We start from the raw sequence: 27,819 nt of genomic DNA, 5'->3' as shown, positions 1-27,819 counted from the left end.
GCCTATGGTTTCAGCTACTTGAGAAGTGAGGCAGGAGGATTGCTTGAGCCTGGGAGGTTGAGGCTGCAGTAAGCCATGATTGCACCATTATACTCCAGCCTGGGTGACAGAGCAAAACCTTGCCTTAAATAAATAAATGAATAAAAGGAAATTTGTGATTAGTGTTTCTCAAAGTGTGGTCCCTGAGCCAGCAGCATCAGCATCACCATCACCTGAGAACTTGTTAGAAATGCAGATTCTCAGGTGCCACCCCAGACCTCCTGAATCAGAACCTCTGAGGCGTGGGTTCAGTGATCTGTGGTTTAACAAGCCCTCTCGGTGAGAATCGGTCTCATTTACTACAAATGGAAGGTAATGGTAAAAATAAATGCATCTGCGTATCACCTGAAATCCTCTTGTGGGCCCCAGGTTCACATACCACACTTTCGGGCAGGAGTCCCACTCACAGAGGCTATGACAAGTATGCTCCTGTCCCTGGGGCTGTGCAGTGACAGCTCACACAGCTCCACGTGGCGGTTCTGAGTTTGGGAAGTGCTGATGCAGTCCTACCACAGCCCTTCCTGCCCTTCAGTGGACTGAGAAAATCCAGGCTCTGAGGAAGGCGAGACTTGCCCAAGGTCACCCAGCAACATGGTCAGTCTCCTTTCCCAGGGCCCTCACAGTGCCTGGCCTGTTTAAAGCCTGCCTGTATTCACTGCTGGGTGAAAACTCCAGCTCCAAAACAGAATATGGGGAAGGATACTATCTTGGGCAGCTTATGTTTATAGTTGCAGATATATGGGAAAAAAGTCCAAAAATACTGTTGAAGCTGTTATTTAGGGAGAGAAGGGGTTTGCTGTTTGTGTTTTTAATTTTTATATTTCATAATTTTTATCACAATGCATAGTTACATAATCAAAATTTATTAAATGTTAAAAATTGACATGAAGCCTGATCCAGCCATGGCCTATCATTGGCAGAGTCAGGAAACCTTCCAGATAGAGCAGCCCTGCACCTGCCCCAGGTCACACCCTGGGCCTGGGCACATGCTAGGTCCTCTGTCTGGACATCCTCACCCCGTGGTGGCCTCCACATCCGAACCCACCAGTACCTCCTGTGGGCGAGGCCCTACCTTGCATCCAGCTCTGGGCACCCCCTAGCCCAGAGGGCACCTCATGGTGTGAGAGTCCGCCTGTCTGTGTCTAAAGAGAGGAAAGCTCCTTGGGACATGTGTTCCGCTTGACCATCACCCCGGCCTGGTACAGAAAGGTGGACAGTGGGTATTTGGTGAATAAATGAATGATTGGAATGAATCCCCTAAATGGTGATTTCCTGAGGCCCCCCTCCAGCTGGCCCAGGTGGAACCAGTTCCACTTTTCACAGGAAAGCCAGGTGTGAGGAGCGGTGCAGGTATGTGTGAGGGGCCAGGTTCTCAAAGGCTGGATGGACACAGGGCTTGTGGTGGGTCTGGGGGTGGCAGTGCTGCTGTGGAATCTTCGGGGAGGGCTCATCCCTGGAATCCCCCAGGGGATCCTGCTGCGTGGTGTGAGAATTCCTGGCTGGTGGTGACACACAGGTACTTGCTTGGATTGGCCACCTGGTCCAGCCCAAGGATCTGCGCCTCCAGCCCCTCAGGGCAAAACTCACTTTTGATGTGTGACAACAGCTGCAGGCAAGGGGAGGGAGAGGTGTGATGGGCCTTGGTCTTAGAAGCCAGAAGCCAGTTCATGCCCCTGCCTTGGTCTACGTGGGAAAGGGATGAGACCTCAGCTAGCTCTAGGGTCCTGGGTTATGATAAGGGCCCCTCTTATGGACTCAGTGACACAGGCTGACCCAGCCCCTCCCCGAGCCTCATCAGTGAAACCAGGGGTTTCAACAAGGCTGGCCCAGGACTCTCGACACCTCCCAGCTCCGACCTCTGGCTTTCTCCCAGGAGGGCAGGAGATCAGACAGAGGTGACCCAGGCTCCCCTGTTTACCTCAATCTCCTTGTGGAGCCTCCCTCTTTCTGCCTGTGAGGTGGGTGGGGCTGGAAGGAGGGGCATTCACCTGTAGGTCTCTGACTTCTCTGCCCAGGTGTTCCTGGAGAGCCTGGTCTACACCCAGTGCTCTGTTACACCTACGGCCTGGCCACAACCTCCCTGCCTCCAGAGCAGCCCTGGCCCAGGGAAGAAGCTGGTCTCTGCATTGAATGATAGGTAGAAAATGGAAGTGGGGATGACAGCTCTGGAAAGGAGCCAAGGAAGAGGTGCCTTCCCAAGGATGTGGAGGGTATTTTTTCCGGAATGGAGCTTGACCGGTGCAGGCAAACATCAGGAGGTGGGGAGGATGGTTCCCTCTGTGGGAGCCGGGGTGACTTGCTTTGGCCAAATGGTGGTTGGCTGTGGGTAGGAACGGGCAGAGCTGGGGTGCCCAGAGCCTGGGGTCCCTGTCCTTGCAGAGGACTGGAAAACAAAACAAGTGTCCCCTGCCCTCTGACTGGGGGACATCCTCCACTTCCAAGCCCAGACACACATCGGCTGCCACAAGCCCCTGAGGCTCTTCAGAGGACCAGTGGGCAGCCACACCCATGCTGGACCAGCCTGCTGGGCCCACCTGCACCCTGGTCAGGACCCATGACCGAGGGGACTCTCTGGGGACAATGGGGCAGTCTCATGCTGCCCTCTTACAGGTGGGTCAGTCCCTGGGATGTGGTGTTGGGCTGGGGTGGGCTGAGGCTGTTCTCTGCCAGGGTGCCTGGTGGACAGCAGGTGGAGCAACTTCTCCTTGGCTTTCCTGGACCGCAGGACACAGCTGAACACTGCGCTTTACCCTGGATGCCTTCGGATTCTCAGGGGACCCTGGGAAGGAAGAGGGGCTGCCCCTGCAGGGGGCCAGGACCCTGGCCCATGCTTGCTCCCTGCAGCAGGCACCTCCTCTCCAGATTGACATCACCTGATTCCTGAAGTCCTGGGCTACTGACCAGAGAGAGCCCCAACACCCTCACCACGGCCTGTTCTTACATCAGAGCAGCTAGTACACGAGTTCGGAGCTGAAGGGGGCAGAGAGAGAACACAGGGCTCTGTAAGAGTTCTCGGCTCCCTGCTGCAGTGGGCCCCCTAGAAGGCCCCCCAGAAATCTGCAGCTGCTGTAAGTCACTGGGAGGAAGCTGCAGCAGACATGTGTTTCCCAGCCTGGTAGATGCAGAGGGGTGTCCAGGCCCCCAGCGGGAGGCCCAAATGAGGCCTTGGATGTGGCACTGCAGGAATTCTAGCCAGCAGTGGGGCCCTGGGCAAGTCATTTAATCTCTCAGAACCCCATTCCTAGTCACCATGGGGCTCTTGTGTGGATGTAAAGGACCCTCAGGCCACTTATGTCCTATCAGTGGAAGCCTAGCGTGGGTGGAGACCCCCGAGACTGAACTCAGTGGTGGGATCCAGCCTGCCCAGCTCTCCTACATAGAGCCCAGAGCCAGCAGGGTGGGCTTCCTGGAGACGCAGGTGCTCCTGCGGGCTGGGGAGCATGAGCAGGGGTCCCTTTGGGGAGGTAGAAGAGGCTGCGGTCAGTGGAGACCATCATGAGGTAGAGCTTGGGCAGGAAAGGCCTGATGATCGGGGGATCTGAGATCCGACAGAGCCTGGACTAAGGACACTGTGCTACTCAGGCGGTGGAAACTGAGCTACGGCTGGTTCCCCTGGTCCTGAGTGAGGCCTTGCCAGTCCTGGAAGCTGTGCCAAAGGTGGCTCCATGTAAGGGCGCATCAGAGCACTTTTTTTTTTTCTTCTTTTTTTTGAGACAGAGTCTTGCAGTGGCATGATCACAGCTTACTGCTGCTTCAAACTCCTGGGCTCAATTGATTCTCCCACCTCAGCCACCCAAAGTGCAGGAATTACAGGCCTGAGCTACGGAGCCCGTTTTAAATCTTAATAAATATCTGCTCCTGGTCTGCTTCCCTGGCTGACACACATGCTGGCATCTTGCGCCTAGACAGACATGTTTCTGGACTTGGTTCCATTTGTTCTGATGGGCTCCTCTCTCAATGACCACATGTTATAGTATGTGGCTATTCTTACACATTTCTGTAAAGACCTGAGCGTTAGTATATTAATGTCAAAGTTCTACTGGTTTTTGAGGCTGGGTGGAATGTTTGGGCTAATTTAGTTGCGGGCATCTTGACAATATAGGCTTTCCCTCCGGGAACGGTGATTCTGGCACACAGGTTTTGCACATTCTGGTGTATTGCTTGGCTCGCTGCCACAGACGGATGGCACTGCTCCACACGCCATGCCCAAGAGATGTCCCACCTTATCTTTCTAAATCAAGCTGAATGTTCTCAGCTGACAGCATATCATCAGTGCTGCGGGGACTCACTCCCCACAACCTGAGATGAAGTGAGGCAGAGACTGTGGAGCAGATCCGTACTGACTGCATTTGCCCTTCCTGACCCGCACTGCTGCTGGCCGGGGCTGTGTCTGAGCTGACAGAGGGCACTGATTTGGGGACCAGGGAGGGGACAGTACTGGAGAAATGCTCCTCACCTCCCTTAGCTCCTCCTGTCCACCCAACACTTGGTCACCAAGGTACCTGACTTCCAGACCCCAGTCACCACTAACAGGGTGCTGCATGGGAACAAAGTGTAGGCCCAGAACCTGGAGTTCAGGTCACTCCTCCTTCCAGTCAAAGTCTCTGTCCCTCCCAGGTGATTCCAGCCTCATTCCTCCATGGGCCACATATCCTAAACAAAGGCCTGGACAGGGGGTCTTTACTTAAGTGCCCAAAAACACAAGCAGAAAGGCTCTGCATGCCCCCGTGGCCTGCCAGAGGTAAAAGCCTGGCCGTCAAAATGCACAATCCTGGTTCTTGCAGGAAGGTGAGAAGCGGAGGAAGAAAAAATCCATCTCATTCTTTTAACAGGAACCTAAACTTGGGAAAGCCAGACCCAGTACATTTCTTAATCCTGATACTTTTATAACTGGTTACAGCGGGGTCACAAGCACAACTGTTTTCCAACATCTTTCAACTGGCCATATGACACCATGTGATTTATTTTTTTCTTTTTCTTTTTTAAGGCCAGGGGGAGTGACTCACACCTGTAACCTCAACACTTTCAGAGGCTGAGGCAGGAAGACTGCTTGAGGCCAGGAGTTCGAGACCAGCCTGGGCAACATAGCAAGACCCCATATGTAACAGAAAAACCCTGTCTCAAAAAAATTTTTTTTCAGTGCAGTGGCATGATCACAGCTCACCATAGCCTCCAGCTCCCGGGCTCAAGCAATACTGCCACCTCAGCAGTTGGGACTCTCAGAGCACACCACCACATCTGGCTGATGTTTTAATTTTTGATAGAGGTGTTGTCTCACTATGTTGCCCAGGCTGGTCTTGAACTCCTGGCCTCAAGAGATCCTCCCAGTGTGACCTCACAATGCACTGGGGTTACAGGCATGAGCCAACATGCAGCCCCTGCAAAATCTGTTCTCCAGGTGCTTCTTTTGGACCTCCTAGCTAGACTGCCATTGGCAAATACTAGTTTATTATTTTCCCACACTTATATTAATGGATTTCCCATGTTTTATTTATCTAGACTAGGGTTTCTCAACAGCAGCACTATTGACATTTTGGGCTGGATAATTCTTTGTTTGGAGATGTTTGTGTCTCACAGGATATTTAGCAGCATCCCCAGCCTCCGTCTGCCACATGCCAGTAGCACTCCTCAGTGTGACAGCCAAAATGATTTCAGATATTGTCAAATATCCCCAGGAAGGCAAAATCACCTCCAGTTGAGAACTGCTGACCTAAAAACCTCTGGAACAATGTTAGATCATGGTAATGATAGCACATACTGCTCCTCACCTTAATGGGAATACCTCTAGCATCAAAGTATAGTAGCACCTGTATACTACTGTCTGGGCTGTTATTAGTACACTGTATTAGTCCATTCTCACACTGCTATGAAGAAATACCCCAAACTGGGTAATTTATAAAGAAAAGAGGTTTAAGTTGACTCACAGTTCTGCATGGATGGGGAGGCCTCAGGAAACTTACAATTGTGGCAGAAGACACCGCTTCACAGGGCAGCAGGAGAGAGGAGAGCCGAGCAAAGGGGAAAGCCTGTTATAAAACCATCAGATCTTGTGAGAACTCACTCACTATCATGAGAACAGCATGGGAGAAACTGCCCCCATGATTCAATTATCTCCACCTGGTCCCACCCTTGACCTGTTGGGATTATTGCAATTCAAGGTGAGATCTGGATGGGGACACAGAGTCAAACCATATCATATCCTTTATATTAGCATACTGTATCAAAGTAGAATTTTCTTTCTTTCTTTCTTTCTTTCTTTCTTTCTTTCTTTCTTTCTTTCTTTCTTTCTTTCTTTCTTTTCCCGCCTTTGAGACAGAGCCTTGCTCTGGCTCTGGCTGGAGTGCAGTGGCACGATCTCAGCTTGTGGTAACCTCTGCCTCCTGGGTTCAAGCAATCCTTGTGCCTCAGCCTCCCAAGTAGCTGGAACTACAAGTGTGTGCCACCACACCCAGCTAATTTTGATTTTTTTTTTTGAGTACACATGGGGTTTGACATGTTGTCCAGGCTGGTGTCAAACTCCTGGCCTCAAGTGATCCCGCCACTTCAGCCTCCCGAAGTGCTGGGATTACAGGTGTGGGCCACTGCACCCAGCCTGAAGTATAATTTTCATAATATGAAAAGTTTGACTTTCACACAAATAATGAAGGAATATGTATAAGATATTTTCTTTAATTTACAAGGGAGTCAGCAACACGGTGAAGCTAGTTCAAGGAGTGTTTTGAGGGACAGTGTCTGCAATGCTCCAGGAAGGGCATTCTGAAATGCATTCTGAAATAGAGACAAAACTTGTTAATATCCTAAAGGGAGTTTGGGCGTGGTGGCTCATGCCTGTAATCCCAGCACTTAGGGAGGCCGAGATGGGAGGATCACCTGAGGTCAGGAGTTCAAGATCAGCCTGGCCAACATGGTGAAACCCTGTCTCTACTAAAAATACAAAAATTAGCCAGGTGCGGTAGTGGGTGCCTGTAGTCCCAGCTACTCACGAGGTTGAGGCAGTAGAATCGCTTGAACACGGAAGGCAGACACCGCAGTGAGCCGAGATCATGCCACTGCATTGCAGCCTGGGTGACAGAGTAAGATTCTGTCTCAAAAAAAAAAAAAAAAATCATATTGGGAAATAAAACTGTCCTCTTTGGGAGTTATCTTTCCTACTGGACAGAAATCTGTAAGTTAACTTATATACATATTCTCCAGTATATTCATAACATATTCTCTAGTATATTTCCCTACACTAGTGGTTTTCAAAGCATGTCTCAAATTGGAAGCATCAGCATCACCTGGGAACATAGACATGCAATGCTCAGGCCCCACCTCAGTCCTACTGAGTTAGAAACTCTGGTGTGGGGCCCAGCAGCCAGTTTCATAAGCCCCGCAGGTGATGATGACACACTCTAATGTGTCAGGATCGCTGCTCTAAATAGTCAAATAATCTTTAATTATAAAATAAGTATCTATGAAAAATGCTACAGTATGACATTAAAAGGGCACACCACCCACCTTTAACTTTATTTCTAAATTTAAATATTTTGTCTGTCTGATGTTAAATTTGCTGTTTTGTTTTTCAAATACTAAGACAGTTTTCATCTCTTCCTAATTATCTCTTTTTAAATAAAAAGTGGTTTTCCAAATCTATCCATTTTTCTCTTCTTTAAGCTACTGATAGGATGAAACTAAAGTTGAGCCATTCTTCTGTGTTTTGTTTTGTTTTGTTTTGTTTTGTTTTGTTTTTTCATACAGAGTCTCACTCTGTCGCCCAGGCTGGAATGTAGTGGTGTGATCTTGGCTCACTGCAATCTCCACCTCCCAGGTTCAAGTGATTCTTGTGCCTCAGTCTACTGAGTAGCTGGGATTTACAGGCACCCGGCACCACGCCCTGCTTTTTTCTTTTTTCTTTTTTTTTTTTTTTAGTAGAGAGAGATTTTGCCATTGGCCAGGGTGGTATCCCACTCCTGACCTCAGGTGATCTGCCTGCCTCAGCCTCCCAAAGTGCTAGGATTATAGGCATGAGCCACTGCGCCCAGCTTTTTTCTTTTTCTTTTCTTTTTCTTTTTGAGATGGTCTCCTTCTGTTGCTCAGGCTAGATGGAGTACAGTGGTGCCATCATGGCTCACTGCAGCCTCCACCTCCCAGGCTCAAGAGATCCTTTGACCTCAGCCTCTTAGGTAGCTGCGACAACACGTGTGCACCAGCACAAGTGGCTAATTTTTTGTAGAGACTGGGGTCTCCCTATATTGCCCAACAAGGTCCAGAATTCCCGGGCTTAAGTGATTCACCGGCCTTGGCCTCCCAAAATGCTATGATTACAGGTCTTATGTTCTTAAAATTTTTCATCGACATGGTATAGGATAGTCTAGTAACTTGACATACTGTTGTTTTCAAGGGGCTACTGCTTGTGATTTGTAAAAGAACTCTTCAGAAATGAGCTCAATTTTACCATGAATTGGGACACTTTCCATTTCTTTCTATTCTATAGAGCAGTTTACTTGTCATGAGCTCTGTCTTTTGAAAACCTGAAAGCCTGCAACAATCAAACCAGCTGCACCTGGTGCATGGGATGGGCATGGAATTGAGGACAGAGCTCAAACTACAGTCAGCCCTCTGTATCCTCGGGTTCGGGATCCCTGGGTTTTACCAACTGTGCACCAAAAATACTTGGAAAAAGTAAAACAATAAAAAACAAACATTTATAAATACTTCATAACAGGTATTTACAAAGCATTTATGTTGTATTAGGTTTTATAGTAATCTAGAGATGATTTAAAATCTACAGACGGATGTGTATAGGTTATTTGCAAATACTATGCCATATTATCTCACGGACTTGAGCATCGGTGAATTTGGTATCTCTGGGGTGTTGGAACCAATATCCTGAGGTTACTAAGGGATGACTCTATTCAATTCCTTGTCTGGTTATTAGTCTATTCTCTAATGTATTTTTGTTGTTGTTTTGGTCTTTTTGTTTTTGCCTCTTCAAGTCAATGTCAGAAACTTAGTTGTTCTAGATTACCCATTAGCTCAAAGCTACCAGTAAGCTGACTACCACTGCAATCTAAGCAACCGAATTTTTTTCCCCATCAGATTGGCAAAAATTAAGAATCTATTGATGTTGAAGCTTTAGGGAGTTTTCCTGAGCATGTTAATTATGGCAGCCCTTTTTGTTAGGCACCTAGACGACTCATCAAAATGAAATAAAATACCCATGCACTTGAAGAAGTTATCTGGTTATTTCGTTATCTGGGTGCTGGTTATGTGAGGTCTACAGTTGATGAAAACTTATTAATCTTTATATTATAATAGGTACAATGTTCTGTATGTGTAGTAGATTTCAATAGTTTTTAAAATGTCTTTTGCCACAGCCCGCAGCTGTGTATAATGCTATTCGCTTAACAGTGGAAAACGTGGCAATGACCTGAATCCCACTGGCTCCCAAGATCCTACCACCTTAAGTTAAACAAATGAAATAACTCCCACTGTCAGTTAAACTGGCGGTGGGCGCTGGTTTTTTTCCACGGAAGGATTCTGGGAGACGAGGAGGAGACGCCAGCTTTTCGCCCCGGCACCTCCAGGGGGCTGCGGTCGGCTCTCAACCTCACTGGAGCAGCCCCCGCCCTCCCAGAGTCCGTTAGTCCAAGTCACCTGATCGTGGAATCAGCTGACCCCATGCGACTGGAAAAAGAAATTCCCGGGCCCTGGCTTCCTGGCGCGCCCTCTCCGCAAACACAGTGTGTGCGAGCGTGGGGGCTGTGGGCGTGGTAGAGAGAAGTCCACCGCCATCTGGCTCCCAAGAGGGGGGCGGGGGCGTGGGGGGGCGGGTAAGACAGAGCAGGCCGGCCAGCTCAGAGTCCCGGTGCTTCCCTGGCTGAAGCACCATCCATCCATCCTTCCATCCATCCCTGCGTTCTAAGCACCTAGTCTCTACCATGAAGTGTGCTAGGCGCTGGGAGGACTTGAGCTGCCGAGGGAAGGGGAAATCGGAGGCTTGAATTGGCAGTCATAGTTAAGGCTCCAGGGGCGGAGACCTAACTGAGCCTTGTGTGTACATTCAAGGCGGATGGCAGGAGCTGGCTGGCCGAAATACAGTTTGTGTACCAGGGTTGGGAGGCAAGCTTGGGAGGCGTGTGTCTTCAGACAGGGAACAGCACGTGCAGAGACCAGGTTAGAGAGAGCATGGCTCCCCAGGAATGAATGCATTTCCCATAGCTGGGAGAGTATCATCTGGAGGTTAGGGAAAGATGAGGTTGCATAAGTAAAGATCAAATCTTCCTGGCTCTTGGATCACCACAATCAAGATAATGAACATCTCCACCGGCCACCAAAATTTCCTTGTGTGAGGGGCTATTTTAGGAAGTATGATCAAGAAGAGCCGGCCTGGCGGGGTGCAGTGACTCAGGCCTGTAATCCCAGCACTTCGGGAGGCTGAGGTGTGTGGATGAGCTGAGGTCAGGAGTTCGAGATCAGCATGGTCAACATGGTGAAACCCTGTCTCTACTAAAAATACAAAAAAACCGGGTGTGATGGTGTGTGCCTGTAGTCCCAGCTACTTGGGAGGCGGAGGCAGGAGAATTGCTTGAACCCGGGAGGCAGATGTTGCAGTGAGTCAAGATTGTGCCATTGCACTCCAGCCTGGGAAACAGAGCAGGACTCCGTCTTAAGAAAAAAAAAAAAGAGGGGCTGGTCTGATGAGGGGTCACTTGAGCAGAGAGTGGAATGAAATAAAGAACAGCAAGCCACACAGTGCGCAGCAGGAAAGGATGGTGGGAGCAAAACTGGTGTCCCTGAGCAGCAGCAGGGAAGCCAGAGCGGCTGGACTTGTGTGGGTATGGGGAAGAGGGGAGAGAGGTCACTCGTCTCTGTGAGGCACAGGACTTTGTTTTATTCCCTGCTGTATCCAAGTGCTTAGAGTGGGAAGTAGCACAGAGAAGTCCCTCAATTGATGTTTGCTGAGCAAACGAATGCCTGGAGTAGACCTCAGAGCAGGGTTTGGTGGCAGGGTGGGTCAGGGAGAGAGTTCACTGAACAGCCTGGTGATAGGGGAGAACAGGTGGCCAGAGGGTATCCATCTATGATGGGGACCAGGGGTCCCTGCTGGGCAGCAGTGTGGGAGACACACGGATCCTGGCCACACCTCAGTCCTCCCACCAGCCTGATTACCTGCCCCCTTCCCTTGCAGAGGTTCCAGTTCTGTGGTGATCTGGACTGTCCTGACTGGGTCCTGGCAGAGATCAGCATGCTGGCCAAGATGGTTGAGTGCACAGGGTCTAGTCTGGGTGGAGGAGGGGCGCTGGGCTGGGGATTTTGGGTGTAGATGATGGTGAGTTTTCTCTGGGGTTAGGGCCTCAGTGCTGTCAGCCTGTGCTACCATGCTTTGTGACCGTGATCAGCGGCTGGCCTGCTCTGAGCCAGTCCCCAGGAAGGAGGGGTGAGGTTCACCAGCCTGGCTGATGTAAGGACTTCCCTTCCAGTCCTCTGTGAAGTTGCAGCTGCTCTGCAGCCAGGTACTAAAGAGCTGCTGGGATGGGGGAATGATGTGAGTACAAGACCCAGCACCCCATTGTCCCATGACCTTATGACCCCCAGTGCCCTGAAGCTCTGCACTAGGCCCGGGGAGATGGGTGACCCAGCCTCGAAATCTCTCTGGGCACCTCCCATACTTCTTTCCAGCCTGTCTGTTCTTATTGCAGGATCCAGGCTGAGGGTGAGGGGCTGGTGAATAGGCTACTGGCACCCTCTGAAGGTCTCCTTTCCCCATAGTATGAGAAGATCCTGAAGCTCACAGCTGATGTCAAGTTTGGTGAGTACCCTGCTGAGTCCATAGGCCCCAAGCAACCCTGGGACTTCAGCCTGGTGCCTGGTACAGAGGGGCCCTCTGTACCCACCCCTCCCAGCAGCATCCTTAACTTACCTTCCCTAGTGGAGGAGCATGAGGGAAAGAAAGACAGTGACAGTCCCACCTTCCTGTCCTCTGCCAGCTCCTGGTGGAGCAGGAGCAGTGCCTGTGGCTTCAGCAGGCCTGGGAGCTTTGTGCTGAAGTAATAGGGCAACTGGGAGGTGGCTGGGGCCACAGTGACACCCCCTGTCCCACTCACGTGTCCATCAGAGTCAGGTGATGTGAAGGCCACAGTGGCAGTGCTGAGTTTCATCCTCTCCAGTGCGGCCAAGCACAGTGTCGATGGCGGATCCTTGGCCAGTGAACTGCAGCAGCTGGGGCTGCCCAAAGGTATGGGTTGTGGGTGGGCAGCTGGGCAGCCTGTGTGGGCTAAGGGCTGCTGCTAAAGCCCTGTGACCCTGAGGTGTACTCTGCCTCGTCTGGGCCAGGAACCCAAGCCAAGGCCCCCCCTGCTACCTCCAGAGCTACTCCATTCTACCCCCAGAGCAAGCGGCCGGCCTGTGCCGCTGTTATGAGGAGAAGCAAAGCCCCTTGCAGAAGCACTTGTGGATCTGCAGCCTACGCAGCAAGTATGAGGCCAGCCAGGGTCCAGGCTCCTTCTAGAAGGTGCATGCAGCACAAAAGTGCATGGAGAGTCCAGGGAGACAACTTAACCATGGTCACATACCAAGCAGCTGCAGAGCTGGGACCTGGCCCTGGCTCTCCTGACTCTGCGGGCTGTGGATTTGTACCTACAGGATCAGACCTTGCCCTTTCCTCCTGGCTGACCCTTCCCTAGTCCCCTGTGCCCCATGTGTGAGCACCCAGCTCACTCTTATTCCTCCCTCTCCGAAACGTGGTCCCTGGGAGCACCAGGGGCAAAAGGGGCAGCAGAGACTGTGGACCCCTCAGCTGCACCTAAGACCTCTGTGTGGTCTAGCTATGTGTGCTGGGGGAGGCTTTTGGCCATCATTTCCCCCTCTGTAAATGAGACCGATACCTGTGGCATGGAGGGCGGGAGGCCGGTGTGAGTGACAAGCACTTGGAGCAGGGCCCTGAGTGAGCATGGACCTGGAAACGGGTGTTCCTTGACTTTATGCACCTTGGGAATGGGAGTGGGGCTCCCTGCGTGGGTTGACAGTTCATTGCTTTCCCCCACTCTGCCTCTTTCCCAGCCCTGCAAGTCCAGTCATTGGGGGGTCCAGGAGGGAAGAAGCCCCGGGGTGTGTGACTTCGGGCTGGTGCCTGGCCCTCTCTGGCTCTGAGTTCCTGGGAACATCAGCACCCAAGCCATGCCCTCAAGTTTATCACCTTGACAAGAAAGGAGGGGACACTGGGATCAGGCCCACCCCCCTGGCCTTAAACCCCATGGCCCGAGCTGGAGGATGAGGAGGTGCTGGGCTTGGATGGGGGAATCAGGGGTGTAAAGGGATCTCCTCGCCCCTCAGCTTGGCTCAAAGGCTCGAGGCATCAATGGTTGAGCCTGCCCCTCAGGAAGCAGCCCGGGCCCAGCCAGACACTCACCAGGACGAGGGCAACTCTGACGAGCAGGAGGCCCAGGATGAGGAGAGCTACGGCATAGCTGGAGATGAAGATGCCCAGCGGGCTGGAGGCTTTGGGGCCAGGAGTGCCTAGAGCAGAGCTAGAAGACTATGACCAGGTGGAGCCCTGCCTCCCAGACTTCTGAGAAGGCAGAATCTGGGCCCAGAAGGTGCTGTGGGACCAGAGATCTGGGGCTAGGAGCATCTTGGAGGGCTCCATGAGGAGGGGAGGCAGGCTTCAGATCAGGGCATGTGGAGTAGGCAGATGGACAGAGGGAGAGGGCCTGCAGAGGGAAGGAGGTACTGACTGAGGTCTGGGATGACGGGTGTGCAGACGCTGGTGCAAACAGTCCCAGGAAGCTTTTACTCCTGGTGGGAGGTGGAGAGGGAGCAGGCCTGTCACATGGTGAGAGAGGAAGAAAGAGAGAGGAGGCATCAGGCTCTTTTAAACAACCAGCTCTCCTGTAAACTGATAAAAAACTCACTCACTGAATCACTTGAAGCTGGGAGATGGAGGGTGCAGTGAGCTGAGATCGCACCACTGCACTCCAGCCTGGGCTGTGAGTGAACTCTGTCTCAAAAAAAAAAAAGGAAAAAAAAGGAAAAAAAAAAAAGAAAAAGAAAAAGAAAAAACATAAGAAGAAAACTCACTCATTACCATGGGGAGGGCACTAAGCCTTTCAAGAGGGGTCCCCCACCATGACCCAAACACCTCACACTATAGGCCCCACCTCCAGCATTGGGGATCACATTTCAACACCAGATGTGGATGGGACAAGTATCCAAACTATGTCAGAGGCCTCCCCCTCCCTCTCATCAGAGTCTTCTGTCCTCAGTTCAGGTGCATGCTGGCCTCCATGCCTGGCTTCCTAGGAAGTTATCTTGGCCCCAAGGGGTTGGGCAGGGCCACTAGGCTGAGGGTTGGAGCCCTACCTCTCCTAGTCCCAGCCTGGGTCTCCATCACTGGCTAGCCCACTCTGCTTGCTGCGTTCTCTCCACACCTGTTCCCTGCAGCCCAGGGGTCAGTCTGGGTGCAGGCCTGGGTAGAGGTTCAGAAGCAGATTCTGTACCCCTGGAGCTCATAACTCCTGTGCACCATGGCAGCCAAAATGCACCAGCATGGCCAGGAGTGGTTGCTTGTCCCTGTAATCCCAGTGTTTTGGGAGGCTGAGGTGGAAAGCTCTTGAGACCAGCCTGGACAACATAGCCAGACCCTGTCTCTACAAAAAATAAAATTAGGCATGGTGGCATGCACCTGTGGTCCCAGCTACTCAGGAGGCTGAGGTGGGAAGATCACATGAACCCAGGAGGTCAAGGCTGCAGCGAGCTATGATTGCACCACCACACTCCAGCCTGGGCAACGGAGCAAGACCCTGTCTCTAAAACAAGAAACAAAGTGCACCAGTGTGTGGATACCAGCTTCTCCTGGTGTGTGGACCTGACCGTACTTGGCCCCATCGGTGAGTAAGAGGCTGCCTGCTGTCTTCCAGAACATTCTCACCACTACACCTGTGTCCCTCCTGCATGCTCTGGCAGGCTTTATGAGATGGCCTGTCACCTACCTCTCTGGCTGCCCTAAGGCCCAGCTAAAACCATACCTGCCCCTGAGAACTTTGTCCTGACGAGTCTTTCCCCCGCCCCCTACAGGCCCCCTCATTTCAGAGCTTTTGGGGGGGTGAGTACAAGGATCAACTGTCTGCTACCAGCCTGGGAGGAATTGTCCCTAGGGTTGGGTCACTGGATGGCATATGAGGGTCTAGACCAGGACCCAGATGCCTGTAACCTGAAGGGCTGGCCCTCAGTTGCCCCAGCTTCACAGAGCCCCTCATCCAGCCTGACCTTCCAGGACAGGCCCGACCCCTGCGTCCTTTGGTCTTGGTCCCTACTGGGAACTCTGGTTACCCTGGCTTACCTGCTTTGACTCCAGAGGTAATGCTGACATCCCCCGTGAGACACAGTGACAGATTGCTTACCTGGCTCAGAGTCACCATCGCCAGGCAGAGCTCAGGTCCTGGCCCTGTTCAATTTCTGCCTGCTGGGTTCAAGTGATTCTCCTGCCTCAGCCTTCCGAGTAGCTGGGAGTACAGGTGCATGCCACCATGCCCAGCTAATTTTTTGTAGTTTTAGTAGAGATGGGGTTTCACCGTGTTACCCAGGATGGTCATGATCTCCTGACTTGGTGATCCACCCACCTCAGCCTTTCAAAGTGTTGAGATTACAGGCCTGAGCCACTGCGCCCGGCCTCCCTAACACCCTTCTAGCTCTGGTGCCCTGCAGGGTCTACTTTGGAGCACCTGGAGCCCAAGAAGCTGCCCCTCACCTTTGTGATCCCAGGGACCCACTCCCTGATCATGATGAAGGCGGACCCAAACCCGCTGTGGTGCCTGAAGGAGCAGGATCAGCCTCTGCCTCCCACGGCCTCTCTGATGGTGAGGATGTTATCCCAGCAGCGAGAGCTGGGAGCAGAATCAGGAGGATGGGGGTTTTCTCTGTGGGTAGCTCTGGGCTCCAGGGTGGAGCTCTTTTAACCTGGTCCCTCCCCTGTGACTCTCCTTGGCCCCAGGCAATGAAAGCAGCTTGCTGGAGGTCACCTGTCAGATAGGGACAGAGAGGGGTCTGGGTTCTTTCTCATCCAGCTGCAGCTCCCCCTCCCCCTGGCCTCTTCCCCCAGGTGATAGAGAACCTGGCAGGCTGTGACCCGCAGAAGAGTTCCCTTTTCTTCTGATGATGGATGGAAACCAGCTTGGGGTGGGAGGGATGAGGGTTCTGGGGGCTCTCCCAGCCCTGCCTCACATTTGAAGGATGGCATCTGGGTGGCAGCATGGTTTAGGCTCGACAAGGTGGCCCCTAGGTTTATAGCCTGGCCTCAGGCAGGATGCTGCCATGCCACCTTCTCTTCTGCGCATCCTGACCTGGAACCCTACCTAGTTAAATGTCCTCAGGCCTCCTGCACCTTGGGCATTGCCCCCACTCCCTGCACAGGCACAGCTCTCCTTGTGCTGGACTAATCTTCAGAGATTCTTGTTCAGCCCACAGCTTTGCTGGACATCACAGGCTGGGCCAGGCCCCCTGCCCAGCACTAATATCACTCTGTGAGTCTCAACCAGACTGAGCTGCAGCTTCAGGGTCAGGGTAGGTGCTGACTTAATTGATGTGACCCAGGATGAGAGGGTTTATTGACGGTGTCACATCTGCTTAAGCTCTTGGCCTCTGTGGTTTCTTTGGGGGCAAGATACTCCTCTCTCCCATGCTTAGGTGCCCACATGTGGCCACAGTGCCTTTCCCACCACCATCCCTATTGGAGGCCAGTGTCCAGGCACCTGTGGCTCCAGGCAGAAGGCTGAGTGCAGAGCCAGGCCAGGGCAGATGTTCTGCAGGGGCTGCAGGAGCTGATAGCCCTGGCCACCCAGCCCGTGGCCATCCATTCCCCTTCACTGTGCTGGCCCCTCATCCACCATCATTCCAGGGGCTAGGCCTGGGGCCAAACTGACTTTTGCCTGCCCCTGGTTCCCCTTCTGCCTGCCAGGTTCTTGGCTGAGCATGATGATCTTGTCCATTTCCTTGATTATCCTCAATCAGAGGTTTATAGAGCCACGTGGGGACATCACATCTCCTGTCTACCAGGTCCTCACCAGAGACAGGACTGCCTTGGCCCGGGCCTGGGATACTCAGGGGTCACACTCGCCTGTTGGGACCTAGCTTCAGCGGCTTCAGTCTGGGCAATGGCCTGATGGGCGGCTGCCCCTTCTCCTCTGCTTGGGGGAGGCAGGAGAGGAAGGTCAGGCAGGAGATCTGCTTCCTGCCCACCTGAGGCTGGTTGGAAGCAGGGCGCCCACCTGTGCCTGTCTCACCTTGCTGCAGGTGCATCGGAGGCTGAAACCCTCTCCTGATCTCCTGCAGGTGCGGATTCCAGGTTTACAGTAGGTGTTGGGGTGGGCTCCAGAGCTCTCCTGGCCCTAGGAAACCCTGGGCTCCAAGAGTCCATGGCCAAGCCAGATTGTTTCCCACACTGTCACCTCCCCAAACATGGGGCTGCATGCTGTGTGCCCTGGGTGGGACATTGGAAGGAGTTCCACCTTCCAGGTTTGGATCACAGTAAAGCCTCTGCCATGGGGATGTGCTGGCTGAGACAGATGGGGTTGAACCAGCCCTGTCACGTTGGCCTTGGGCAAGTCACCTGTGCCTTGCTTCCCTTTCCCCAGCAGCTGGACAGGGATAATAGCACCTATTTCACCCGTACTCAGGTGCTCACTTGTTAGCAGGAACTGAGTCCTGGAGGAGGTGCAGGGGAAGCCATCGAGGCAGCACTGCAGCTGGACCTGGTCTGACTCCCAGCTCCTGGCTGTGAGATGTGTCTCTCCCTCTGTTTATTCATCTGAAGGACAGGGCTGTGCTCTTCTGGGGTCACTGTGACAATGCAGCTGGCCTGTGTGAGTTGGTGGTGGCCTCCTGAGATGGTTTGAGTTGGGCTGGAGGTGTGTCTGGAATGACCCTCACCCCTTGAGGAAGACCCACTTCGGGAAGGCTCATGTGTCTGTATGAAGGAAACCAGGTTCCCTGCCCCTCAGCTGTCCTCTGTCCCTTCCCAGCCCCCTCTGCTGTCCTGCAGGCTCTGGCGGTGGCCATCCCGCTTGGTGGCCATCTGGCTGGTCCACACTTCCAGGTGGACCCTCTCTCCTCACATGGTGCGTGTCCCATTGTGCCACCTCCAGACAGACCATGCTAGCCCCAGGGCCTCCCTTCCCTGATACCCAGCCCCCACCACTAGGTATGTGCCCCCTCTCTAAAGCCCGCTGTGTTCACCAGCTGTGTTTGAACTCTGTCTCTGTGCAAGGCCTCATGCAAAGCCTGAAACAGCCTGGCTTGTAGAGGGCCAGGAGACCAAAGCTTGAAGACAGAGTGACGGTCTCCCAGAGCCCACTTAGCCTGAGCCCCAGGGCTGCGTCCGTGCTGGTCCTGGCTCCAGTGGGCCAATTCTCTCCCGTGACGTCTGTAAGGGCTCCTGTGGTGATGGAGGTGGCTGGAGAGAACAGGCTGCCGTAACCCTCCCTCCCTGAGAAGGTCCAATGGGGAACGTTTTAGGCATCAGGGCATCCCGGGGAGCATCTTCCAGGGACCCCTCCTACACCCTGCCCCGCCCTGGCTCTCTAGTCAGAAATTGCAGTTGCTTGGACAGCGGGGCTGACCCAGGACAAGTGCATCTATTAGGCTGGTCTTCGGGGTGCTGGGGTGGGGGCAGGGGCGCTTCAGGGATAGGAAGGAGAGGCCTGTGTGTTCCAAAAGTACAGAGGAACCTGGTGCCAGCCGCAGTCAACCCCGATGTGATGACCTCTCTACCCGCCCTCTTTGGTATCTTGGTGCTGGCCGCTGTCTTTGGCCAGGTAAGCTCACGGTCTGCGCTCCTGGGGTCCCCTCACTGGGCCTGCCCACTGCCTGCAGGTAGGGGAACCTACAGGCCAGGACTGTCCTTGGCTTCCCCTTCCAGATTGTGGGTTCAAAGACCATTCCTGGGTTCCACCACCACCAAGCCTCAACGGTGTCCTGATGGGCACAGGAGCTGCTGGGGCTTTCTAGGTTAAGACCCTTGCCTATCCCGGCATTCCACCCCAGCTGTAGGGGGGCTGCAGGGCTCAGCCTCAGTCTCTGCCCTGGGAGCTTTTCTTACCTTGCCCTGGCAGCCCCACACCTGCCCTGGAAGACCCCCCACACCCAGTGGCTCTGATCCACTGTAGAGCAGCCAGGACACCCATTACTCACACCCTCTAGCCTGAGGCTGACTGGCATTGTGGCTGGGTTTGGGGGTCAGGGTTGGGGGTGGGCCTTGCCCTTAGTAGCCCCCATTCCCCCTCTGACGCCTTTTCAGTCTTCCTCCTCTTGTGGGCTCTACCCTGGGACCCTCCCAGCTCCTCACACCGGATGACTTTCTAAATATCCAGAAATCACTTTTTAAAATACCAGCTTTGGGGCTAGAAGTGCCTAGAGCAGACCAAGAAGGCTATGGCCAGGCAGGAGTCTGCCTCCCAGATTTCTGAGAAGGCAGAATCTGGGCCCAGAAGTTGCTGTGGGACCAGAGAGCTGGGGCTAGGAGTATCTGGGCGGGCTCCGTGAGGAGGGGAGGCAAGTTTCAGATCAGGGCATGTAGAGGCAGTGAGCCCGAGGGAGGAGGCAGGTGGACAGATGGAGGGAGCCTACAGAGGGAAGGAGGTACTGACTGAGGTCTGGGATGACCATCTCTACCAAGAGGCCCTCTGCCTCCTCCAGGATGTGCAGACCCTGGCGCACACAGTCCCACACGGGAGCCTGGGCTGGCACCACCCTGAAGAAGGTGGCACCCACTCTGGCGGTTAGTGGATGCAGCCTAGTGGGAGGATCATCCCACTTCAGGGGGCTGGGCAGCCTGAGGGGCCTAAGGGAGGTCATCTCTTCCAGCCTTCTGCCCTCAACCCCAGAACCCAGGGCAACCCTGGACCTACCAGAATTCCTCCACCACCACTTGGTCAAAGTTTTGTAGAGGTCTGAGGACAAGGGTCAGCTGGGGGATCAGGAGAGGATGAAGAGGGTCACAGCTCTACCAAAGTCTTTTCCAGTCATCCCCCATCTTCCCGAGGCCTCTTCCCCGACCCGCCTACTTCATCACGCCACTTCACCCATCTCGTCAGCCGCCCCTGAGATGCCCAGAACTCAAGGCTGGTTTTGTCCTCCAAGGCCTTGGTGTAGTGCTGGCCCAGGATCTGCAGCCAAACTTCATACAGCACCAGCTCCGCCTTCTCCCCTAGAGAGATGGGGGTGGAGGTGGCATCAGCCTGCTCTCCCTCTCCTGGAAGCCCTGGGATGGCACGCGCACCCAAGCTCTAATGCTCCATCCGGGGGTCAGGCGCTGCTGGTCTATAAATGAGATTTCTTGCTGCCTGTTTTTGTGTGATGTGTGAGCTAAGAATGGCTTTTACATGTTTAAATGGTTGAAAACATGGAAAGTAGAATCTTATCTTGTGACACATGAGAAGTACATGACATGCAAACTTCCACGTCCATAAAGAAAGGTTTCGGGGAACGTGGCCATGCTCATTTGTTGACATGTTGTCTAGGGCTGCTTTCTTGCTGCAGGGGAGGGTTTGAGTATGTGGTGATGCAGACCCAGTGGCCTGCGGAGCCTTAAAGAGTTTCCATCTGGCCCTTTACAGAAAACGCTTGCTACCCCCTGCACTGATCCATCTAATGGAATATGCTGCTCACTCCGAGAGTTGATCCTAATAGGAAATGTTGCTGATAATCTAACAGATGCTGCTTTTATGTTTTATTTTGTCGCTGCTCTGGTGGGAGACATGTAAGAAAATTCACTCCTTGGGAGGAGGTCATGGTGAGGTTTGTGGCCATCAACGGTGAAGCCTCTTTAAGAGGATGTGTGGGGAGCTCTACCGTCTGCTGAGGGGGTTGTGATGGGCCCTCTGTGTTGAGGCATGAAGAGGGAACACTGCCTGTCTGCTGGGAACTGGCTTCTGGGGAGCAGAAGAGATGGTGGTTCGGGCCTGCGGAGGCAGAGGCCCAAATCAATCTGATCTCTGGGGCGGGCAGCAGGGAGAGTAGCTGTGTAGGAGTGGGTGTGAGGGCAGAGCCCGAAGGAGGACACCCCTGACCACACTCCCAGGAGGCTGCGGTGGTGGGGGTGGGGCAGCACTGTGGGAGGACCAGTGCCTTCTGTGGCTGAGGGGTCCTAGGAGAGCAGCTTCGGGCTGTGTGTACCTGGAGGGGACTGATTTCACCCAGCGTTCTCCTAACTTCCGTGTGGAATAGCTCTCCCTGTTAGAATGGCATGAGCTTGCAGAAGTCATCCTATCAGGAGGCCACAAGAGAAGATATGGGTTTCTTGCAGCCCCTGCACTGGGGCAGAGCTAAGGGGTTTTGCCTCTGACTTAGTGGGACAGATCTTGTCATGCATGTGAGGACTCAGTGAGGTCCTGGGCAATCAGGGAGGTGACGGGACCCTCACATCCCTCTGATCTTGACTGCTTCTCGCCTCTGTCCAGCTCCTTGTTGAAACTCTATGCCCCATTCCTCTCTGTGGCCCCAACACATGAGTATTGTCTGAAGAAAATTCCACCCATTCTCTAGAAGGGAACACCGAGGTTTAGAGAGGGGAAGAGCCTGATGGCCCAGAGACACACAGGGATCACAGCCCTACTAAAAACACAGAAATTAGCCGGTGTAGTGGCACAGGCCTGTAATTCCAGCTACTAGGGGGGCTGAGGCACAGTAATTACTTGAACCCAGGAGGCAGAGGTTGCATGAGCCATGATCTCACCACTGCACTCCAGCCTGTGCAACAGAGCGTGACCCTGTCTCAAAAAAAAGTTAAAACCCATTTATCCAGTATAAAGTTTTTCAAAATATATACTCAAACATAGAGAAGTCTAGAAATGTCACCAACAGTAATTTCAGGAAAGAATTCTAAGGTGACTTTTTTGGTTATCTGCATTTTTTTTCTTGTATTTTTTGGACATAGGGTCTCGCTCTGTCACCCAGGCTGGAGTGCAGTGACCCGATCAGGGATCACTGCAGCCTTGACCTCACAGGCTTAAGCCATCCTCCCACCTCAGTCTCCTGAGCAGCTGGGATTACAGGCACATGCCACCACACCTGGCTAATTTTTGGATTCTTGTATTTTTTGCAGAGATGGGGTTTTGCCATGTTGCTCAAGCTGGTCTAAAGTGATTCACCCACCTCGGCCTCCCAGAGTGCTGGGATTACAAGTGTGAACCGTGTGTGCCAGGCCTATTTTCTATAATGACCATGACCATGGATTTCATGTGCCAATATTTTTCTAACAATAATATTTACAAAGCATACTATGAAAAATATTCAGAGAAAAAGAAGAATACAAAATTGTAAAAATCATATATAACTAGTTTTTTGTTGTTGTTGTTGTTAAAGGAAGAAAGAAACAAAGTAGATTGTCCAGGAAGATAGTTACTTCCACTTTGTATTTCTCTGGTGAACTCATTAGGAACTCTAAAAAGTTCCAGGAGTAGAATCACGGGGTCAGAGTACCCCGGCTTTAACTTCTGGTTCAGAGAATCCTAACAACTTATATTGTCACCAGCAAGTTCTTTGATTACCTGAGCAAATCTCACCTTAAATCAATTCTCACCTGACATTAGCTGCTCAGCTTTCCGCTGATACGTTGATTCCAGGAGACTCCTTGAGTTCTGTGTGTTCGACTGGCCTTCAGTGGCCCCATTATTATTTTCTGCCAGGTAAACATCAATCACATGCACACAGATCTCATCACTCACGATATGCTGCAGCTGGAATCAAACGAAGGCAAGTTGTTAGTGAACACATAAAACATTTCTCCATTATACAGCAACTCAAAAAAGTTTTGATTTCTTTTGCTAGCAGTTTTAGAAAATTAATTATACAAACCACTGTATTCTCTTGGAGAATAATCAAGCCAACATTTACAAACATCTCAGTGGTCCATTGAAAATTTTTCATGTCTATTAAAATCAAAACCAGAGAGAATTCAGGTTAATGTACTTGTTGTTGTTGTTGTTGTTTTTTGAGACAGAGTCTTGCTGTGTCACCAGGCTGAAGTGCAGTGGCTTGATCTCGGCTCATCGCAACCTCTGAATCCTTGGTTCAAGCGATTCTCCTGCTTCAGCCTCCTGAGTAGCTGGAATTACAGGCACATGCCACCACCCTCAGTGAATAATTTGTATTTTTAGTAGAGACGGGGTTTCACCATGTTTGCCAGGATGGTCTCAATCTCCCGACCTCGTGATCTGCCTGCCTCAGCCTCCCAAAGTGCTGGGATTACAGGTGTGAGCCACAGAGCCTGGCCTAATGTACTGTTTATTTAAAATTCTAAGGATCTTTAAATAATTTTCGATGGATCATATTTTTATTACATTTTAAAATCATTTATAATTTGCTTTCACACATGTTCTCCCTCATTTGATCCTCACAACCGCCCTGGGAAGCAGGTTGGAGACAGAGTAGGGGACTGTTAGGAGACAGATTTACACAATGCATAAGAAAGCTCACCGTGAGCCGGGTGAGAAAGGGAGCCTTGGAGAATCATGAATGCAGTATCTATGTCTATATTCCCAGCCCAACTACAAAGCCTGAAATTCATTAGGTATTTAAGAGATAGCTGCTAAATTATTGCCTAGGGGTGCTCAGTTGAAGAAGCACAATTGGGACTAACAGTCAAGTTTCCTGACTCCCAGCCCAATACTTTTACAAACACACCACCTATTTTTCTATATATGATAGAAAGTATAGTGCTTAAGTTGTACATAATGTTAATTCACTTTCAATACAGGTCAATCATGATTAACTGTCAGTAGCTTTTGTGACAACTTAGTAAACTAGAAAGTTGAACTTTTCAGTGTTCCCATTCTCATGCCATATGCTATTTCTGTTTTAAAATAAAAATCCTTCCAAATGAAACTTTATCCATCAAAATGACAGAGAAGTGAAAATAGATACAAGAAGAAAGCAAAACATTATTTTCAACATCAATTTGTCGATTTTGCTTTAAAAGTATAAACACCAAGTCAATTTTAGGAAGATACATTTTATTTGAAGTGATAGAAACCATAATAACTATTCTTAAGTCCTAAATGACCAGTATGTGTATTAGTAGATAACTGGACACACTCAGAAGGGTGACTGAGTGTGGCAGAAAGGGCAGTATGTCCAGCAACTGCAGATGGATAAATGACCATGAGTCCAGATAATGGATTCTGATAGAACCATTCAAATATTGCTTATGAGTAGTTGATAACGTAGGGAAAAGCTTAAGATACAGTGTTTTAGAAAAAAGGAAAGGTGAAAAAAATAGATGGAAAGCATGACTTCAATCTTGCATACAGATGCTTCCACTTTATCCTTTTTGTTTTGTTGTTTGTTTGTTTGATTGCTTTTGAGACAGGATCTCACTCTGTCGACCAGGCTGGAATACAGTGGCATCATGATCTCAGCTCACTGCGGCCTCTATTTCTGGGCTCAAGCAATGCTCCCACCCCAGCCTTCTAAGTACCTGGGACTACAGGTATGTGCCACCATGCCCAGCTAACTTTTTGTATTATTAGTAGAGATGGGGTTTTGCCATGTTGCCCAGTCTTGTCTCAAACTCCTGAGCTCAAGTGATCTGCCTGCTTCGGCCTCCTAAAGTGCTGGGATTATAGGCATGAGCCACTACCTCTACTTTATACTTTCTTGTTGAAGTAGACTATATTACTGATTCCTCACCTGCACCCTCTTTTTGGATATCTGGCCCCTCCTCGAGTCTCTGGAAAGGGCAGCACTGCAAATCTAGGGACAACTAGGGAACTCCGACCCTCACTGCTAGGCAGATCAGATTCTCTGTCCTGCTCATTGGAAATGACACAGAGAGTTTTCAATCGATTTTTTGCAGAGGAAAATCTGTATGGAAAGGTCCAGTAACACTGGGACCAGGGGTGCTGCCAGGGCAAGCCAGAGCCTCAGAGGCTGGAGGAGCCTGGAGCACATGCTGAATGTTCATCCACAGAGCAGAGCACAAGCATGGAGCGGAAGTCCAGAGTGAAGGCATGCAGGAGAGGAAAATCACCTCCCAACCCAGGCCTTCCATGGTGTGGTCATATTTTGAGTTTTGTGCTTAGATGTCTGTGAGGTTGCCTGTCATATTCTTAATACAAATCCCACTTAAGCCAGCCTAGAATAGGTCAAGATAAATGTAATGACTTGACTTGGCTGGAGTGCAGTGGTGTGATCACGGCTCACTGTAGTCTCAACTTCCTGGGCTCAGGTGATCCACTTCTGCCTCCCGAGTAGCTGGGACTACAGGTGTGAGCCAACTTGCCCAGTTAATTTTTTCTATTTTTCTCATAAAAATATTTTTCAGAAGAAATCTATATACATGGAATATCACTGACTGCTTTTTCTTCATCTGTGAATACGGAGGTGTTTGAGTCTCTTGTATTTCTTCTTTTACACAGGATATGGGCTGTTTGAAAACTATTTCATTATCTTCATCATCATCATTCATTTCAGCCACTTCAGATTTTCATTTCTTTAAAAATGTTGATGTACAAACCAATGTGGGGCCCTAGATATCCACAGGATTGTCAGAAGTGCCTGAAACTTTTTTCTTCTTCTTACATAAAACCTGGGCTTTTGTAGACATCTGACAATTCATTTTTGAAATACTTTCCATTTTTTTGTAAAATCAAAGAAGGAAAATCATACTCAATTCCTTTTTAAGCTAGTTTCTTTCTGAGTAATCCTTCTTTCTTTTTAAATCGCTCCTCCTTGTGTAGCTTTTGTGTAAGTGCTGGTTCTAATTATACATTTCACTGATGGATATGATGGCTGCTTAAATGGAATATTCCAGTCTTGAAAGAGTTCTTTCTGTACTTTTTCAGGTGGCATAAAATGATTCTCCAAGAGTCTTTCACCAAACAGGTAGTTGTTCATTGTTTTAGCAACTATCTTGGCAAAATCCTCAGACTTAAACTCCACAAATGCATAGCCTTTGCTATTTCCCGGCCTTTTATTTCTGGATAGTCTGAACCTTGTAACAGTGCCTTGTAACTGGGAGAAATAGGAAAGGATCTGGGTTTCCTTCAGTAGGTTAGGTAGGTGACACACATAGACTACTCCAGAAGAAAGTTGTTCTTGTTTTTGTGTTTGGTTTTGTTTTTGAGATGGAGTTTCACTCCTGTTGCCCAGGCTGGAGAGCGATGGCACGATCTCGACTCACCGCAACCTCTACCTCCTGGATTCAAGCGATTCTCCTGCCTTAGCCTCCTAAGTAGCTGAGATTACAGGCATGCACCACCACACCTGGCTAATTTTTGTATTTTTTGTAGAGACAGGGTTTCTCCCTGTTGGTCAGGCTGGTCTAGGACTCCTGGACCCAAGTGATCTGTCTTCCTTGGACTCCCAAAGTGCTGGGATTATAGGCATGAGTTACTGCACCCAGTCCAGTCTTGACTTTGAAATATATGTTGTAAATCCAGTCAGCAGTGAACTCTGGGGGAACACCAAAGATGAGAAAAATGAGAGAAGAGATACCTCCAATTAAAGGAGTTAAGACCAGATGCTTGAACTTATGTGTTAAAAAGTCACTGCAGGTTGGACACAGTGGCTGATGCCTGTAGACAGAGCACTTTGGGAGGCTGAAGTGGTGAACCACTTGAGCCTAGAAGTTTGAGACCACCCTGGGCAACATGACAAAACCCATCTGTACACAAAATAAAATAAATTAGCCAGACGCGGTGGCGCCTGTGGTCCCAGCTACTTGGGGGGCTAAGGTGGGAGGTGGAGGCTGCAGTGAGCTGAGATCCACCACTCCACTGCAGCCTACATGACAGAGTGACACCCTGTCTTAAAAAAAAGAAAAAAATCACTGTTTTGTGGTTTTCTGGGTGAAAGAAAAAAAGGGGGTTGAGACAGTATGTATTACTAATTCAAAATCATAACCAGATGCTTAAAGTAAATCATTGTATCTATTGTTTCAAAAACCAACCTCAGGATTATTAAAAGTTAGTTTTATTGGATTTTTCTTTAAGCTGGGCTGGTTCACTCAGGTCTGTCACTTCCAAGCCCACGTTTTCCTACTTTGTAACCCTATTTGGAAGGAAAACTGCAGCTAAGATTATGATCCATCCTGAGATGAAAAGTTTCACACATATGCACCACACATACCCCCCACCACAGTATGATGACACAGTGACCCAACCTTAGGCTAATGGTACCTCTGCCAGCAAATGCATTGTTTTCTTTATTCTAATTTTTTTCTTTATTTCTTCTAACAGCAGCAAATGCATTTAACCATTTATTGAGATTCTCAACAGCTGCCATTTGGTTTGTAGAGCAAATTGTTTACAAAGTAACTTTTTTCCATTTTTGATATTTTAATGAAAATTATGTTCTTCAGTTTTAAAGCTCTGTCCCTCTCCTAAAGAAAGACTAATAACTAACTACCAAGTAATGATTTTTTAGGAAAAAAACAAAAGCAAAAACAGCTTTTAAACACTTCTGGAGCACGGGTAAGCTTCCAAAGTCAAGACCTTCTGGGCCCAGTGGAGGTGCTAGGCTGCCTCAGGACACCATCAGCACTTCCCCATCCACAACATCCTCAACAGCGGGGATCCATGCGCGGACCCCAGGGGCTTCCTGTTCCACAAGCTCCCCTCTCTTTTTCCTCTCCTTCCTTGCTGCTGGGCCTCCCCTCCAAATCTGCCTAATGAAGAGCAGCAGGGTCTTTAATACTGTTCGGATTTGTCAGTGGAGACAGGGTACTCTAGAAAGCTGAGAGATTCCCTGGTCCAATCTAGGGGAGGAAAAAATACTCAAGTATAGCATAGATGGTTTCACTTGTCCACT

The 27,819-nt window shown here is 50.6% G+C and overlaps 2 protein-coding genes and 1 pseudogene across 2 annotated transcripts in view; 1 reads left to right on the top strand and 2 right to left on the bottom strand.

Annotated features, from left to right (window-relative positions):
- Positions 1 to 2,549, bottom strand: part of LOC105541622 (A disintegrin and metalloproteinase with thrombospondin motifs 7-like) — a 33,639-nt gene extending 31,090 nt beyond the window's left edge. Inside the window, 1 exon segment of the mRNA XM_011982727.1 lies at positions 2,458 to 2,549. Within this exon segment, the coding sequence (XP_011838117.1) occupies positions 2,458 to 2,549 (92 nt within the window).
- Positions 2,550 to 9,560: 7,011 nt separating this feature from the next.
- Positions 9,561 to 16,171, top strand: LOC105541621. The gene is given in 11 exon segments (XM_011982726.1): positions 9,561 to 9,743; positions 10,790 to 10,793; positions 11,210 to 11,281; positions 11,502 to 11,535; positions 11,538 to 11,566; positions 11,791 to 11,830; positions 12,137 to 12,256; positions 12,411 to 12,495; positions 13,354 to 13,532; positions 15,724 to 15,875; positions 16,118 to 16,171. Coding segments are annotated over 11 exon segments (813 nt in total). The 5' UTR covers positions 9,561 to 9,699.
- A 950-nt stretch (positions 16,172 to 17,121) lies between these two features.
- On the bottom strand, positions 17,122 to 26,136 carry LOC105541619 (annotated as a pseudogene).
- Between the last annotated feature and the right edge of the window lie 1,683 nt (positions 26,137 to 27,819).

This window comes from Mandrillus leucophaeus, unplaced genomic scaffold, assembly GCF_000951045.1.
Source record: "Mandrillus leucophaeus isolate KB7577 unplaced genomic scaffold, Mleu.le_1.0 Scaffold241, whole genome shotgun sequence".
NCBI classification, from domain to species: domain Eukaryota; kingdom Metazoa; phylum Chordata; class Mammalia; order Primates; family Cercopithecidae; genus Mandrillus; species Mandrillus leucophaeus.
The sequence above is the reverse complement of the archived record's forward strand: the minus strand, read 5'-3'. Positions and strand labels throughout refer to the sequence as shown.